Source organism: Berghia stephanieae, chromosome 2 (genome assembly GCF_034508935.2).
Source record: "Berghia stephanieae isolate SIO BIC M18660-M18661 chromosome 2, UCSD_Bste_1.3, whole genome shotgun sequence".
NCBI classification, from domain to species: Eukaryota; Metazoa; Mollusca; class Gastropoda; order Nudibranchia; family Aeolidiidae; genus Berghia; species Berghia stephanieae.
This window is the reverse complement of record NC_088361.1, coordinates 63,392,212-63,407,211: the sequence shown is the minus strand read 5'-3', so window position 1 is coordinate 63,407,211 and position 15,000 is coordinate 63,392,212. Positions and strand designations below refer to the sequence as shown.

Below are 15,000 nucleotides of genomic sequence, written 5' to 3'. Positions count from 1 at the left end.
CATTTAGATATGAACCAGGGCTTATAATAAAAAGTTGATGTCACGAAAGACCAAATAAAAAAATTAGGAGGTTTAATAATAAGCTGCAAGTTAAATAACTGCATATGTATTGAACGGATAACAAAAAGGGAATTTTAAAAAGAGAATAGGTGTAAATGTGACAATTCGTATAAATACTGTTTACATACTTGCGATCAAAAGAAAGTATACACATTTGAAATCATCGTTACTTTTTTATCCGTTGGCGTAGGCTAATGATTATCCACTGAATTGTTTACCATTTGCCTTTCTGTGTACCGATAGTTGATGTTTTTGTTTTTGACCTGAAATTCGATCACCGCGTCGCGCACGTGCTAAAATGTACTTTTAGCCCCTTACTCTGGACAGGAAGTGTGTAAATTAATTTTTTTTGTTGCCATTATGTCTTCTTGAAACATTTTCAAGGTAAGGAAAACACAGTGCAATATACTATCCATGAATCTACGCGATGTCAGGACTTAGTTAAGACCAATATGCACTTACTATTGGTCATCTTCAAGCTGGACAGTCTGTGACCAATGTCGCAAGAGTGCTTAATATCACAATGAGAACTGTATATTCGTTAGTCCCTTACCGTTTGTGTCATTTCAAATAGATCCCCTCACGAATATACAGTTCTCCTTGTGATATTAAGCATTCTTGCCACATTGGTCTCAGACTATCCAGCTTGAAGATGACCAATGGCACGTGCATGTTGTTCTTAACTAGGTCGTGGCATCACGTAGATTAATGGGTGGTATTTTGCATTGTGTTAATCTGCCTTAAACATGTTTCAAGAAGACACGGATGGCAAAAAAAAAAAAATAATTAATCTACACACTTCAGGTCCAGAGTAAGGGGCTAACAGGTCATTTTAGCACATGCGCGACGTCGTGAGCGAATTTCAGGTCAAAAACAAAAACATCAACTATAGATAGAATGCGCTTGAACAAGGAGTTCACAACATTGCCATCCGGAAGTATAACGGACCAACACACAAACTCTGTGTAACCATGAACTTTTATAGTCTTGTTAATACAGTTTAGTGAGAACAACTCACAAACGCGGATGGCAAAAACAATAACAAAGGCCTGAGTGACGTCATCTGCATACTATCTATCGGTACACAGAAAGGCAAATGGTAAACAACTCAGTGGAAAATCATTAGCCTACGCCAACGGATAAAAAAGTAACGACGATTTTATATGTGTATACTTTCTTTTGATCGCAAGTATAGATAGAATGAAGATGACGTCACTTAAGCCTTTGTTATTGTATTTTGCCATCCGCGTTTGTGAGTGATTCTCACTGAACTGTATTAACCAGACTATAAAAATTCATGGTTACACATAGTTTTGTGTGTTGGTCCGTTATACTTCCGGATGGCAATGTTATGAGCTTCTTAGCCAAGTGCATACTATATATATATATATATATATATATATATATATATATATATATATATATATATATAATATAGTGTGCGCTTGGCTAAGAAACTCACAACATTGCAATCAGGAAATATAAAGGACCAACACACAAAACTAGGTCTCTGTTATCGTATTTTGACATCCGCCTTTACGAGTAATTCTCACTAAACTGTATTATCCAGACTATAAACTTTCAAGATTACACAGAGTTTTGTGTATTGGTCCGTTATACTTCCGGATGGCAATATTGTGAGCTTCTCAGTCAAGTGCATATATCAAGTCTGGTCAATACAGTTTAGTGAGAATTACTCATAAAGATGGATGGCAAAAAACAATAACAAAGACATGAGTGACGTCAACTGCGTACTATCTTTCTCGGGGTGAACCTAATAAAGATGCATTGCCTTTTTCCAAAAAGCCCATGACATCCACCAACCGTATATAGATAGTATGCAGTTGACGTCAATGGGATCTTTGTTATTGTTTTTTGCTATCCGCGTTTATGAGTAATGCTCACTGAACTGTATCAACCAGACTATAAACGTTCATGGATACACACAGTTTTGTGTGTTGGTCCGTTATACTTCCGGATGGCAATGTTATGAGCTTCTTAGCCAAGCGCATACTATCTATATAACGTACCAACACATAAAACTGTGTGTAACCTTGAACGTTTACGTTTAAAGTCTGATTGTGATACAACTCAGTGAGAATTACTCCTAAAAATACTGGCTAAAAACAATAACAAAGAAGTGAGTGACGTCAATTTTGTTCTATCTATTGATTGAACTTCAAGTCTTAATGTGACTCACCATCTCATTGTGGTATTATGTCGAGATGAATTAAGTACTGCAAACTGAATCCGTAGTTACAAATATGAAACTGTGGTTTATTTCTATTCGTTTTGGCGAAGAAAAAATACACTTTTTTATTTCAAAAAAACGCAAATATCGTCTTTTTTATCACTTAATGGGGGTGATCGATATTACCTTTCCATGTGCTCGAGGTCATTGGTCACATTGGGATATGTGCTCAAAGTGACCCACGTAGTAAAAAGTGTTCACAGATTTTCAAATATCCAACATCATGATTGGTCATTTTGTTCAGCTTGACAAATGGGTATGTTTACATTTGTTAAGAAATATCCAATCGTTGGACAGCAACAAATCATATGATTGATGACTTTGATGGACGAAAATCTGAATAAAGATGGCTCCCATTCTAAATTCTAAATTTCAGAGTCCGATTCATCCAGACATAATACCGTTTGGTCACAAATTACAAAATCCAAAATATTAAAAATGTTTCCAGTGACGACAGTGAATGTAGTTTATCGAACTGTGAAATGTAATCTTAATTTTGACGATAATTGACCTTAAACACTATCTTCCTCACGTGTCTCATCCCGTTAGTATATCAGGCAGATTGTCGCAAATATAGACTAAATCGTTCTATCAATGAAAAGATTGAGTTTTACATAGGAAAACAAATCAAAACCCATTTGTTAAAGGTCTATCGCATTCATTATTATCATCATCACCTAAAAGGTAGTTTCGTAGATCTCACCTTTCAAAAGTAAATTCTTTTTCAAATCGCAAATTTTCCTTATATGTATGTAGACGTATATAGTGTATTATATAGACTTACATAGATTTGCATGATTTTTAAAATTAACCCATTGTGAATCTAAAATATGAAATCTGTATCTCCATCAGTCGTTGTCCATCTGCAAATTCCTTTGTTGTTGGTGGTGTTTCGCTTACTTACACCCAAATAACAGAATTTCACTGTAATGACGTATATAATAACATTATGTTGTTTATTTTCAGTGGTGTAGCACTGTGGTTCTCAAAGTGATGGTCCATGACCATAGAGCCAAAAGAGGAGCATTAACAGCGATACTTTATAGAGGCCTCGTCGTACCGCATTCACTGCTTTCTTAATGAAAACTGTAAAAAAAAGTTCTTCAGAGTCATTCGGCCCATTGAGCTGGAGTTATCCTGGTTTTCCATCGTGAAAAGGACAGTAGCTACTCTTTGGATAGGTTGCTAGTCTATCGCAAAGTACTTTGCACCAAATCTAAACGACCCATCTACCCAACCCATGCTGGGAGGATCGGAAAAAAAATAATCTGGACTTTACCCGGGATCGATCCTTGCGTGTGAAGCGAGTGCTCTACAAACTGAGCTTTAGGGACATCCTAAAGCTGTAAGATTAAATATGATGTCAATGTCAGAGTAAAATCGAACCCCGCATACAAAGTCCAGTAAATTGTTTTACAAAGGTTTGAAAGTCAAGCTGGAGTCAAGTAAGTGAAGGCCACGATGCGATTACAGTGACAATAATAACCTTTTATCAGTATTATCATATTATGGCAATTCATTGAATTGATGTGACATTAATCTGATAATGTGAGAGAATTTCATTATTATATTGACACATTTTCCTGTATGTCATGTCAACTTATACTTAATACAATATCCTGTTTTTGACCTTTTATTGGATCATGGGGGAAGGCTATCTCCGAATTACACCCCGGTTGTGCAATTTCCTATAAAATCATCGTTTAAGTCAGTAAAGATGAAAATATCAGAAGAGTTAAAATAATTTTAGAAGTAAATTTTAGCTTAATTTAAAGTGACAACAACAACAACAACAACAACAACAACAACAAAAAACAACAAAAAACAACACACTGTTGCGTATTACTCCCCTTTGTTTTTATTATTAAGTGACAATGCTATCATTACATACACCCTTTGGTAGCCTCTACAAGTAATAAACCAGTCGGACTAAAAATTACGTAAAATTACGTACCTGTGACGTATTCGTATTATTGGCTTAAACAATTTAAATCTAACGTCATGGTAAGCAGTCCTCTATAGAAACATAATGACTTCTGAGTGTTGGACGATTAAAAAATTTCGATAACTCAGCTACCTTCACTAACCACTTACCCCACTCACTAAGAGTTAGGCATAGGTTTCTCTTGTTTTTGTGTTGTATTTATTTATTTATTTTTGTCGTTTTTTGGCAAAAGAATGATGGAAGCATAGAAAAATAATATTAGACTCTCTATAGTTAAATAGTTAGAGACTTAATAACACATCAAAAGCAATTCATGTTTCTTGAAAAGAATTCTGTAGTCTACGTTTTGTACAACACAATTGTTTTGAAAAAAATAAGGGATAATGATAATTAAATAACATGTGATAATTGTAGGCACAAACTTAAATTTATTGGATCTTCTTGAATAGCAACCGATAAGAAATACATAGCCTATATAAATCATATAAAATCATTAGTATCATTAATCTTAACAATATAAGGTAAAATAAAATGTAAAGAAGTATGCAGATACACCAAGGAATTTTACGTTTAATTCTATGAGATAAATAAAACAAAGCTAATATCGATGTGGCGTTTTGAAATCGATATCATTCGTCATTAAAATCGATAGTATGATAGAAATGCCAACACTGACTTCTGACCGACCGACACCTATTAAAATAGTTTTCCATGTTTTGCACAGTATTGAATTAGGTAATAATAACTTGTTACGTCACTTAAATGCTAAATAACGAGAGAACACGCAACCATGTGATGTTTTTGTTGTTGTCTTTTTTTTTTCTTTTTAAAGTGTTTTGTTGTTGTTGGCACTTTGAATTAAACTAAAATCTACTTCTTATGTCGTCTTGACTTAAAAACTCTATTTACTCTTATGCTATATTTGTTATCACTGAGTTAAACGATGTTTTTGTAGGACACTATTCAATTGGGTGTTATAATACAGTTTCTGACGAATATTAAATATCTCGTAACCTCGGAGAAGCTCTCCCAAGCTCGGACTGGTCTTCGGTCTGAAAATCCAATACATGTAAAAAACTGTATTATATTGTTTACAGATACAGAACAAATCTGCATCGTATTCATGGCACAAGACTCTGAAATTTAATTAATCTAATACGATGAACACGATTTTTCCATTATCCTTAAGCCATCTTTTCTAATATGGGTTGATGAACAGGAAATTCAAAATACATCTATCCTCTACACGCCCCCCCCCCCCCCCCCCCTATCATTCAAAACTAATATGGATTGAACATTTATGTAAGGCATTCTGACGAACTTGCCTTGCTTAATGAGCTTCAGACTGCTTCATTAATTTTTCCTACAAATGGAAGCACAGTTCTTTTTCATACAACACAAGGCGCCTATTACCCACTTAATATTTTTTATATATCAATAGCACTCTTACAATATCGGGAAAGTCGTATCTAATTACACAGTTCCCAATGTGGACTCAGCGTTTTGCAAGCATTGACACCCATGTCTCACTGACCAAGCTCAATATTGCTTCACTTCGACACAAGACAATAAAACGTACAGCCAAGCCACTGATGACACAAATAGCCCTTTAATGGATGTGGAATCTTTGAATCATTTCACATCATCATCATCATCACCACCACCACCACCACCACCACCATCATCATCATCATCATCATCATCATCATCATCATCATCATCATCATCATCATCATCATCACCATCACTATCATCATCATCATCATCATCATCATCATCATCATCATCATCATCATCATCATCGTCATCATCATCATCATCATCATCATCATCATCATCATCATCATCACCATCACCAATCACCAGCATCATCATGATAAAAAAAAAACACCATTATTCCTCACCTGCAGTCCCTCATTGTATGGTACGTCGAAAAGGAAAGATTCGTTAAACACGGGGTTTAGAGTTCGCTTCTTGACATGGGTCTTCTTCTTTGCGATGCGTTGGCCATTGTACAGCAAGTAGATCTTCACATACGGATCTGAGGGCAAAATAGTTAGCACATTATAAATCTCTCTCTCTCTCTCTCTCTCTCTCTCTCTCTCTCTCTCTCTCTCTCTCTCTCTCTCCTCTCTCTCCTCTCTCTCTCTCATTCTCTCTCTTTCTATCTCTCTCTCTCTCTTTCTATTTATCTATCTATCGATCTCTCTTTTTTTTCTCTCCGTCTCTCACGCTCTCAATATATCTCTCGCATTCTCCTTCAATGCATTATACACCATTCTCTCGATCATTTATTCAATAAATCAATCAATCTATCAATCTATTCATCAATCAATCTATCTATCTATCTATCTATCTATCTATCTATCTATCTATCTATCTATCTATTTAGTATCTGACCAGTGCTAGACAATTGGGATTAACGCCACAATAATCTATTTTGTTTGTTTTATTTTTTAGTCAATGATCATATATATTTTCACCAGAGACTCAATACCCACCCATGCAAGTAATGAATTCATATTGAAAGTCTTTTCATGTCATTCAGGTTAACCAATTTACTGCCAAATTCTGGAAAAATTCATATTTAGAAATTTGGCCAGAATACTTTTCCTTCAAATCCTCGCAAGTCCCAGGTTTGAGAGTGTTTGTCAAGATCAGGGTCATTTAAATCGATCGAAATGTGAAGGACAATTTTTCTGTCAAAATTTTTAAATACGAGTTTGTTTTTTGTTTTTTTCCAGAGTACGGCAGTTAAATGATTAACCCCAGTTATTTCCGAATATCGATATAACACGAAGTAGGCGGGGGAATGCCCATAGAGCTCTGCCCTTATAAAATTAATATATATCTAGTTTTATGAGGTCTGTTAGAACACATTAATAAGATAGAAAAGTGTGGGCGAATGTTAATTAAATGTTGAGTTAATCGATCCTTCATATGTTGGATTCTCATACTGTTTTAAAAAAAATAAACAGATGAATACACTGATAAGAATACAACAGTTTGACATAACATTATAAACATTTTAGAAATTTAATCATGTCAACGACCTGAAAATATCTGTTAAATGCAGAAATTCACAATTTCTGTTCGTTTAAAAATGCCATTTTTAGTTTTAAAAATGTTTTTGGACTTATATTAAGTAATTCTTTAAAACTACAATATAAATGGATTCGCTTGCGCTTGGCAAACATTACCCCAGTGGAATCAGGTGTAAATGAGTAATTGAGTACATGTAGTGACTGGTATTTATGAGAAATCAATAAACGTGAAATCGAGTTGAAACTAGACAGCTGAAACAGTCTAAAAGCGCAATCATCAAGGTAAAGCCAAATACGTCTCATTGATGTGCTTAACTCTCTCCTTACCGGCCATTTTCCGGATTTTCCCCAAAACGTCATAACCAGCCAACATAAAAGTTGGTCTTTCAAACTCTAACTCAAAAGGAATAAGCACACATAATACACAATTTTGCTCAGCAAAACGACAACACAGCACAAAGATTTTAAAACTATAATAATAAAAATATGATTTATTCAAATTTTGTGATGAACAAAAGAAATCTGAATAAGAAAAACAATAGTTGTATCATGCTGAATGTGACGATTTCCCTATAGTTGGTAAGGAGAGGTTAATGTGTATAGTCACGTATCTCCCTCTTAATCATTTCTCACCAGAGAGTCCAGTGATGTCCATCTTGGGTAGATTTCTAGCCTTGAGCACAACCACACCCAGTCTGTTGGCAGCCGGCTGGTAACATAACGAAACTAAAAGTTCTCCATGGCCTTGGTTGCGATACTGAAAAAGAATAAAACAATTAATTTTGTTTTAAAATAATTTCAATTAACTCAAATCATGATGGGAGAAGCGGGGACGGGGGGGGGGGGGGGGGGGGGGGGAGTGTTCGGTTAGTCAACATCGGATCCGACTCAAATTTTTGACACAAACTAAAAGAGAGGACGGGCTTTCATTTCTTTAAAAGCTAAAATTAATTTTTACTAACTTACAAGTTTTTTTATCTTGGATTTTGTTTTAAAATATAAACACAAACACAATTTAAAGTTATAAGTACCAAAAGAAAAATCTTTCTTTCGCCGTTATTTTGATACCACTTGCGAGTTAAATCTAATCCATGGGGTAGTTCAACCCCTGTGGAGAGGGTCAGAGGGGTATGATTGGCTATCAAAACATTGTAAATTCCGTAGAAAGGTGTCTAAAGCGAATCACTTTAACCTCTATTTTCCAGGAACACTAATCAAACAAATTTAATATTTTTAAAAAGAAGAAGAATAGCACTTTTATACTGTGTTAGATATACATTCCTCGCTTAATTATGAAGTAGCAAATGCTGGTCATTTTAAAAGACCAATAATTTGAGAGAGAAACAACTTCCGCTGACGTCAAAGCGGGCGGTTTGAAGTAGCTAGTTAGATAAAGATCTGAGAAAGTGTGTATGAAACAGTGGCAGACAAAGCATGAAAGAAAAATACAAGAAAAAGAAAACATCCCAAAAAATCAGTTTTCCCCGCCTGGGCATCGAACCTCAGACTTCCTCATTACGAGTTAGACGGGTTACCATTACACCGCTGTGGTTACCCGATAGTTTATGCGACAGGAACGACATCAACACTGTAAAAAAAATTACACCTTATGATTGTTCCAAGGCGATGTAAGGTCTACTTATTCACATGTCTTATAACCCCAATCATTATGGGCTCATTGCTGTAATGGAAATACCATCAAACCATGCGCATAATTTTATCTTCATAATTGTAAAGTAAAATCTTTGTCTTTCTTGTTTACATTTGTTGTTCTTTTTACTAATAGTGCCATGTTTTTGTACTATGCAACCAATTCATTAATTTTTTTAATGGTTTGCCTGGGGTGCGATAAGGCGACGATAGCAGTTTATCAACACCTAAAGGCTTCCAGGTATGACTGATAGTTTCAACTAATATACTACTCTTATGCTTATATAAGCTTATGCTCACCATTCAAAGATATGGACCGATGTGATTTTATTATTTATTTCGTCGTTAATGAGCCAAAACGAGACTAAGGTCTGCGCGGGTTTTGGAATACATAATCGATCATGTAAATAATCATTAAGAAAAAGTCATCCGAACATGAAATCCCAAGGGAACCATTTAACCCCCCCCCCCCCCCCACCCCCGTCTAGTCATTTAAATATCGTTCGATTAAAATTATCAGTGTCTTGTCAAACAGTTTAATACTTAGGAGTTCCTTGAAGTTCCAGGTTTGAAGATTGTTTTTTTTTTTTCAAAATGAAGGGCATCATAGATAAATATTTGAAGGACAAAATTTCGGACAAAAGTTTTAAAACTTTTTTTTTTCAGAGAACGGCAGTTCTGTGGTAATATTGGGACATTTTTGTGTTGTGTTGAATCCAAAAATCTCACAGGAATTGCCAATGATTAACATTAGGCACTAATGAGAGTATCATAAATATACACAGAAAGTAAAGTGAAGTAACTAAAAATCGTCATTTTCAATAAAGGCCACCAGTCCAAGAAAATATGAAAAAAATTCCTATAAGATGGAATAATCATCTTGCGCAATGGACAAAATAAAAAAAAGCTAAGATATGGTTAAATATATATATAATTACCTATCTACAAATCTCTGAGCTCTCCATCGATTTTTCTTTCTCTTTCTCGCCCCCCCCCCCCTTTCTCTCTCTCTCTCTCTCTCTCTCTCTCTCTCTCTCTCTCTCTCTCTCTCTCTCTCTCTCTCTCTCTCTCTCTCTCTCTCTCTCTCTCTTTTTTTATTCAAAGTAATCAGAGGATTGATGAGAATTCATTACTTATATGTACATACTATAGTTTGTACTTTAATGAGTAAAATAATTTTTTAAAAAGTACAATGTCACTAAGCTTCATAGGCGTCTGTTCAATATTTATCAGTAAGCCGTTATCCTAGTTTGTAACACATTGTACACAGATAATTCCAGTCAAGTCGGTATTTTGATATGCGTGATCCTCTTTTTAGAGTGTTATGAGCAAAATTATTGTCAGCAGACGTAGCAGAGCTGAAACAAGTAAAATACAGCAAAACAAACCAAGAACACTGGAACATAACAAAAAAAATCGAACATACAAATATAAGAAGAACAAGAATGAAGAGAAGCTCAAGCAAATTGCTAGTTGGACTGATTGTCAAACCATATAGCTATATCATGTTATAGAAGTCAAGTGTGACTTGGTTCATCCGATTTCTACTGTCAATTACGTGTCGACAAAAGGAAAAGAATAACGACCCGGACAAGAGGAAAGAAGACAATAGAGGCTGATTGAGTAAATTAGGTCTTCTCTGTGTCGAAGCCTGTGAACTGATGATGAGTTCGTGAGGTAAAAATAGCATTGACATGGGTTTGTGTAAGCTAAGTTGGTTTGCGTAGGTTGTGATGTTCATAATAATTTTGGTGAAAATTATGTACGTAGGCTTCTAAATGGAAGTGAACAAACGGATGGTAACCACGTCTTAACTTAATTCAAAGCCAAGCTTATTGAATGTCGATAGCGACGAGAAAAAAAGACAAATCTTACTTATAGAAGCGTGTATTGAATAAATAAGGACAATGACCAGTATTGTTTCATAGTGTTGTTTCTACTTACAAAAATAAACCCTTTACCAACGTAATGTCACTTATTTACAGGGGTTATCAAACCGATAGCAAATGTTGCAAACAGTGCCTACACTTTCATCTTGATTAAAATAGTAGGATAATAAAAAATCTTAGGAACGCATGGATTTTAAAAAAATCTTTCTATTATAAGGAATGCATTGAAGAGGCATTCGTCTAATATCAATTTTGAGGTATTGGACCATTACGTGGACTGCCCTTTAACTAACCACTTTTCAAATGTTTATACCACGAGGGGTGTACCACATACAAACATTTATACTTCTCCCGTCCGTCATACGAGCCACTGCATCACTACCATAATTCAAAGTATCATTTAAAGTAATCCCAAATCGACCTCCAGAAGGGTTTAGTCTATGTATCTAATATGTGGTGAATACTTTCATGATGCGATTCGCACCAAAGTTTATCTGAAGTAGGATGTTGTGTGTGAGCGCGAAAATTACAACTAAACAATATTACTTCTTGCTTGGGACGCTTATGTCTCTCTCTATGTTAGCTACGACCATCATTGCGAACGTGTCAACTAAAGATGCAACACATTCTATATGACTCAATCAGATCCATGTGCACAAGAACTAAATCAATTTTAAAACAATACGATTTGGGGAAACATCTGAAAAGCTGTGCAGACACGGTGCTGCATTGTTGCACTGTACTGTGGTTGACGCATGAGTTAATCCAATCTTCCTTTGGAAATATAACCTAAAGAAACATTTTCCCCTTTGAGATAAATAAAGGGAATATCTTTTAAAGAAAAGAAATCAGGCCAATGTCGAGCTTTTCTTATATTCCAAAGATTGTCCTGTTTCTCGCATGCTCCTCCTAACACCTTTTTTTCTGAACGATTCAATAGGGAACAGAAGTGTGATGTCTAAATACTGGTTCCAATTACCTGAAAACTGGATAAATACATTATGCTACTGATATTCTGGTTTCAGAGTGATGATATCTTATTTTCTAGACTAAATAAATGCTGGTCGTCAACAAAGTTCATCCATACTTGCTCTTTTATGCCCAATAATAATAAGAATCTGTCTATACACCCTGATACAAAAAGTTATGCCGTCTTATGATTCAAAAGGTAACCTATTCCTTGCTTATGCATTGTCTGGAGAACTTTTTACACACTTCCAATCAGTTTTGAACTGGAAGAGCGGAAGGTGTGACGTCAAGACTTCTGCTTCCTATTACTCTTATAATGACAGTCAAATTGGTGTCTTTTTTTCACCCCCCCCCCCCCCCTTCCTTTTTTTTTCTTCCAAATTATAAAATGAAATTCCTTTTTACATCTTAGCAAAGTTAAGGGCAATCGCTGGTTTCCATTCACCAGTAGAGTTTAAGAGATGATATAAAGCGAAAACCGTACATCGATAAATGAACTCTTAAAACTATGGCCATTTAAAACCACGTGACGAAGAATTGAGCGTATAATATTGACACTCAAACATGGTTAGAATGATACGAGAGACGATTTTACTTTATTTGTCTTTTCCAATGTGTAAAGTGTACTGAGGGTTAAATCAATACGTGACCGTCCTCTTTTCAACAAATCGATTCTACTATTTACCTGAGGGCGACAACACCCTAATGAGGTCCGCTCAAATAGAGGGTTTTCTTGTATTCATATCTTACGTCCACAGTGCAGTGTCTTAAGATTAAATCACAGCTGTATTTTTGTTTTTGTTTTTGTCACAGCTCTAAGAGACAGTTCCTATTGTCTATAGTTTCGTCAGTTTGCAGTAAAACTCGAGATATTTAGCGTCTAACAGTGCTTTCCGTATGTATGTATGTAAAAATATATATTTCAAAATTCCGAGATTTTTCACTTTAAACCCAATATTTTTCTATCTAGTTCCTAATACCAGATTGACGTAGTAGGGTACATATGAGGCATCCATCTTCAAGTGCCTTTTGTCAGAGTGAAGATTGGACCTTGGCCATACGTAAAAATACATTACGATACATGATTTATAATATAGTCGATGGGACTAAGAATGGCTTAACGCTATTTAAACCAGTTAACTGCCGTGCTCTGGAAAGACATAATGTATTAAAATTAAATTAAATTAAAAAGATAGTAAACCTCATTAAGGAAATGTATGAAGGATCAAGTTGCAGGGTTGTACATGAAGATCAGCTTACTGACAGCTTTGAAATTAAGACTGGTGTCAAGCAGGGATGCTTGCTCTCTCCATTCCTGTTCATCCTTGCCATTGATTGGCTAATGAAGGAAACCTCCAAAGGGAGAAGAAATGGGATACAGTGGACCCCCTGGACACAGTTGGATGATCTGGATTTTGCAGATGATCTGGCTCTTTTGTCCCACACCCAGGACCAGATGCAAGCAAAAACCACAATTATAAACAGCCTCTCGGAATCAATTGGTCTAAGAATTTACCCTGCAAAGTCAAAGGTCTTGAGGATAGGTACGCGTCAAAGGGAGCAGATCAAAGTAAAAGATCAGGAACTCGAAGATATAGACACTTTCTGCTATCTCGGAAGTATAATTGACAAGGATGGAGGCACGGAAGCAGAGGTGAAAGCACGAATAGGAAAGGCACAGGCTGCATTCACATCTTTGAACAGAGTTTGGAGAACTAAAGATATCTCCCTTCAACTAAAGCTAAGACTTTTCAACTCAAACGTGAAGTCTGTCCTACTGTATGGATGTGAAACTTGGAACGCATCACAGGCATGTATAAGGAGGGTACAGATTTTCGTAAACAGGTGCATGCGTAAGCTACTCAGAATAAAATGGATGGATAGAATAAAAAATGAAGAAGTATGGAAAAGAACACAGCAGAAACCAGTGGGAGAGGATATAGGAAGAAGACGATGGAGGTGGATTGGACACACGCTTAGAAAGAATGACTCAACTATAACAAAGAAAGTATTGGACTGGAACCCTCAGGGCAGAAGATCAAGGGGAAGGCCACGAGGAACATGGAGAAGAATTAAAGAAGCTGATATACAGAGAAGTGGTAAGACCTGGAATGAGATAAAAAAGTTGGCTCAGGATAGAGAAGGATGGAAACTGTTTGTCTGTGGCCTATACCCTGACCCAGGGTGAAAAAGGCAATGATGATGATGATGATGACGTCTTGGCAAAAAAACTCGGGAATTTGCGTGAGGCAAAGGTTTGAGAGTTTTTGCCAAGATGAGAGTCATTTAAATCGATCGATATTTGACGGACGAGTTTTCTGGCCAAATATTTATATACGTGTTTTTTTTTTTCTCAGAGTACAGCGGTTAACTGGTAAACTTCATATGGATTATGAAAAAAAAAATTGTAACCAGATCAATTAGAGTGAGAGTGTGAATTGTGATTTACTTTCTTGAGTGGTATGCCACTCGCTTTCGGATCGGAAGGTCCTGGGTTCGAGCCTCGCTCGGCGCATAGTTGAGTCCCTGGAAAAGGCTCTTTACTCACCTTTTCTCACCGTACACAGGTGTAAATGAATACCTAGCCGTTACAGCGTTATCTCTGTCCGAAAACAATTATTGTAATATCGACTAACAGGCGTCATGTCCCGTTCCACGTGTTAAGTGTTGCTGTTGACCAGGACCCCTTGTAAAGCGCTTTGAGCTTTTGTGGATTTTGCGCTATATAAAAAAGCTCAATTACCTAACATCAGATAGCTATCACGCCTTTGAAAAGAGAATGACGAAGAAGTCTATAGTGGAAAAGATGTAACCCACCAACTCAAAACGTTGTAATGTCAGGGTGAAACTCGTGGATAAAGTGAATTCAAAGTTTAATCTATAATTTGTCGTCCTTAATAGCCATTATGCCCAGGGAGCCGGAGTTTATGCCGGTTCATATAGTATGAAACGGACAATAGCAATTGCCTACCACCCTTTGGATATGACGATAGTCTCTCGCAAAGTACTTTCCTCCAGAACTAACAACCCCAGCTACCCAATCATTGCTGGGTGGACAGTGTAGTGTGTGTGGGGGGGGGGGGGGGGGGCAGAAAAATAGATCTCAACCTCACTCGGTATTGATCTTAGTCCCTTTGCGTGTGAAATAAATGCTCTACCAACTGCGCTATCGGGACCCCCAACGTTTGAGTT

At 36.2% G+C, this 15,000-nt stretch overlaps 1 protein-coding gene across 2 annotated transcripts in view; it reads right to left on the bottom strand.

Moving 5' to 3' along the window:
* Positions 1-15,000, bottom strand: part of LOC144965321 (synaptotagmin-4-like) — a 56,796-nt gene that overhangs the window by 1,465 nt on the left and 40,331 nt on the right. For both annotated transcript variants that reach the window (XM_078900548.1, XM_078900549.1), the window contains exons 3-4: positions 7,934-8,057; positions 6,161-6,297 (exon numbers count right to left, since the gene is read on the bottom strand). In XM_078900548.1, coding sequence (XP_078756674.1) covers positions 6,161-6,297; positions 7,934-8,057 — 261 coding nt within the window. The remainder of the gene's footprint in view (positions 1-6,160; positions 6,298-7,933; positions 8,058-15,000) is intronic.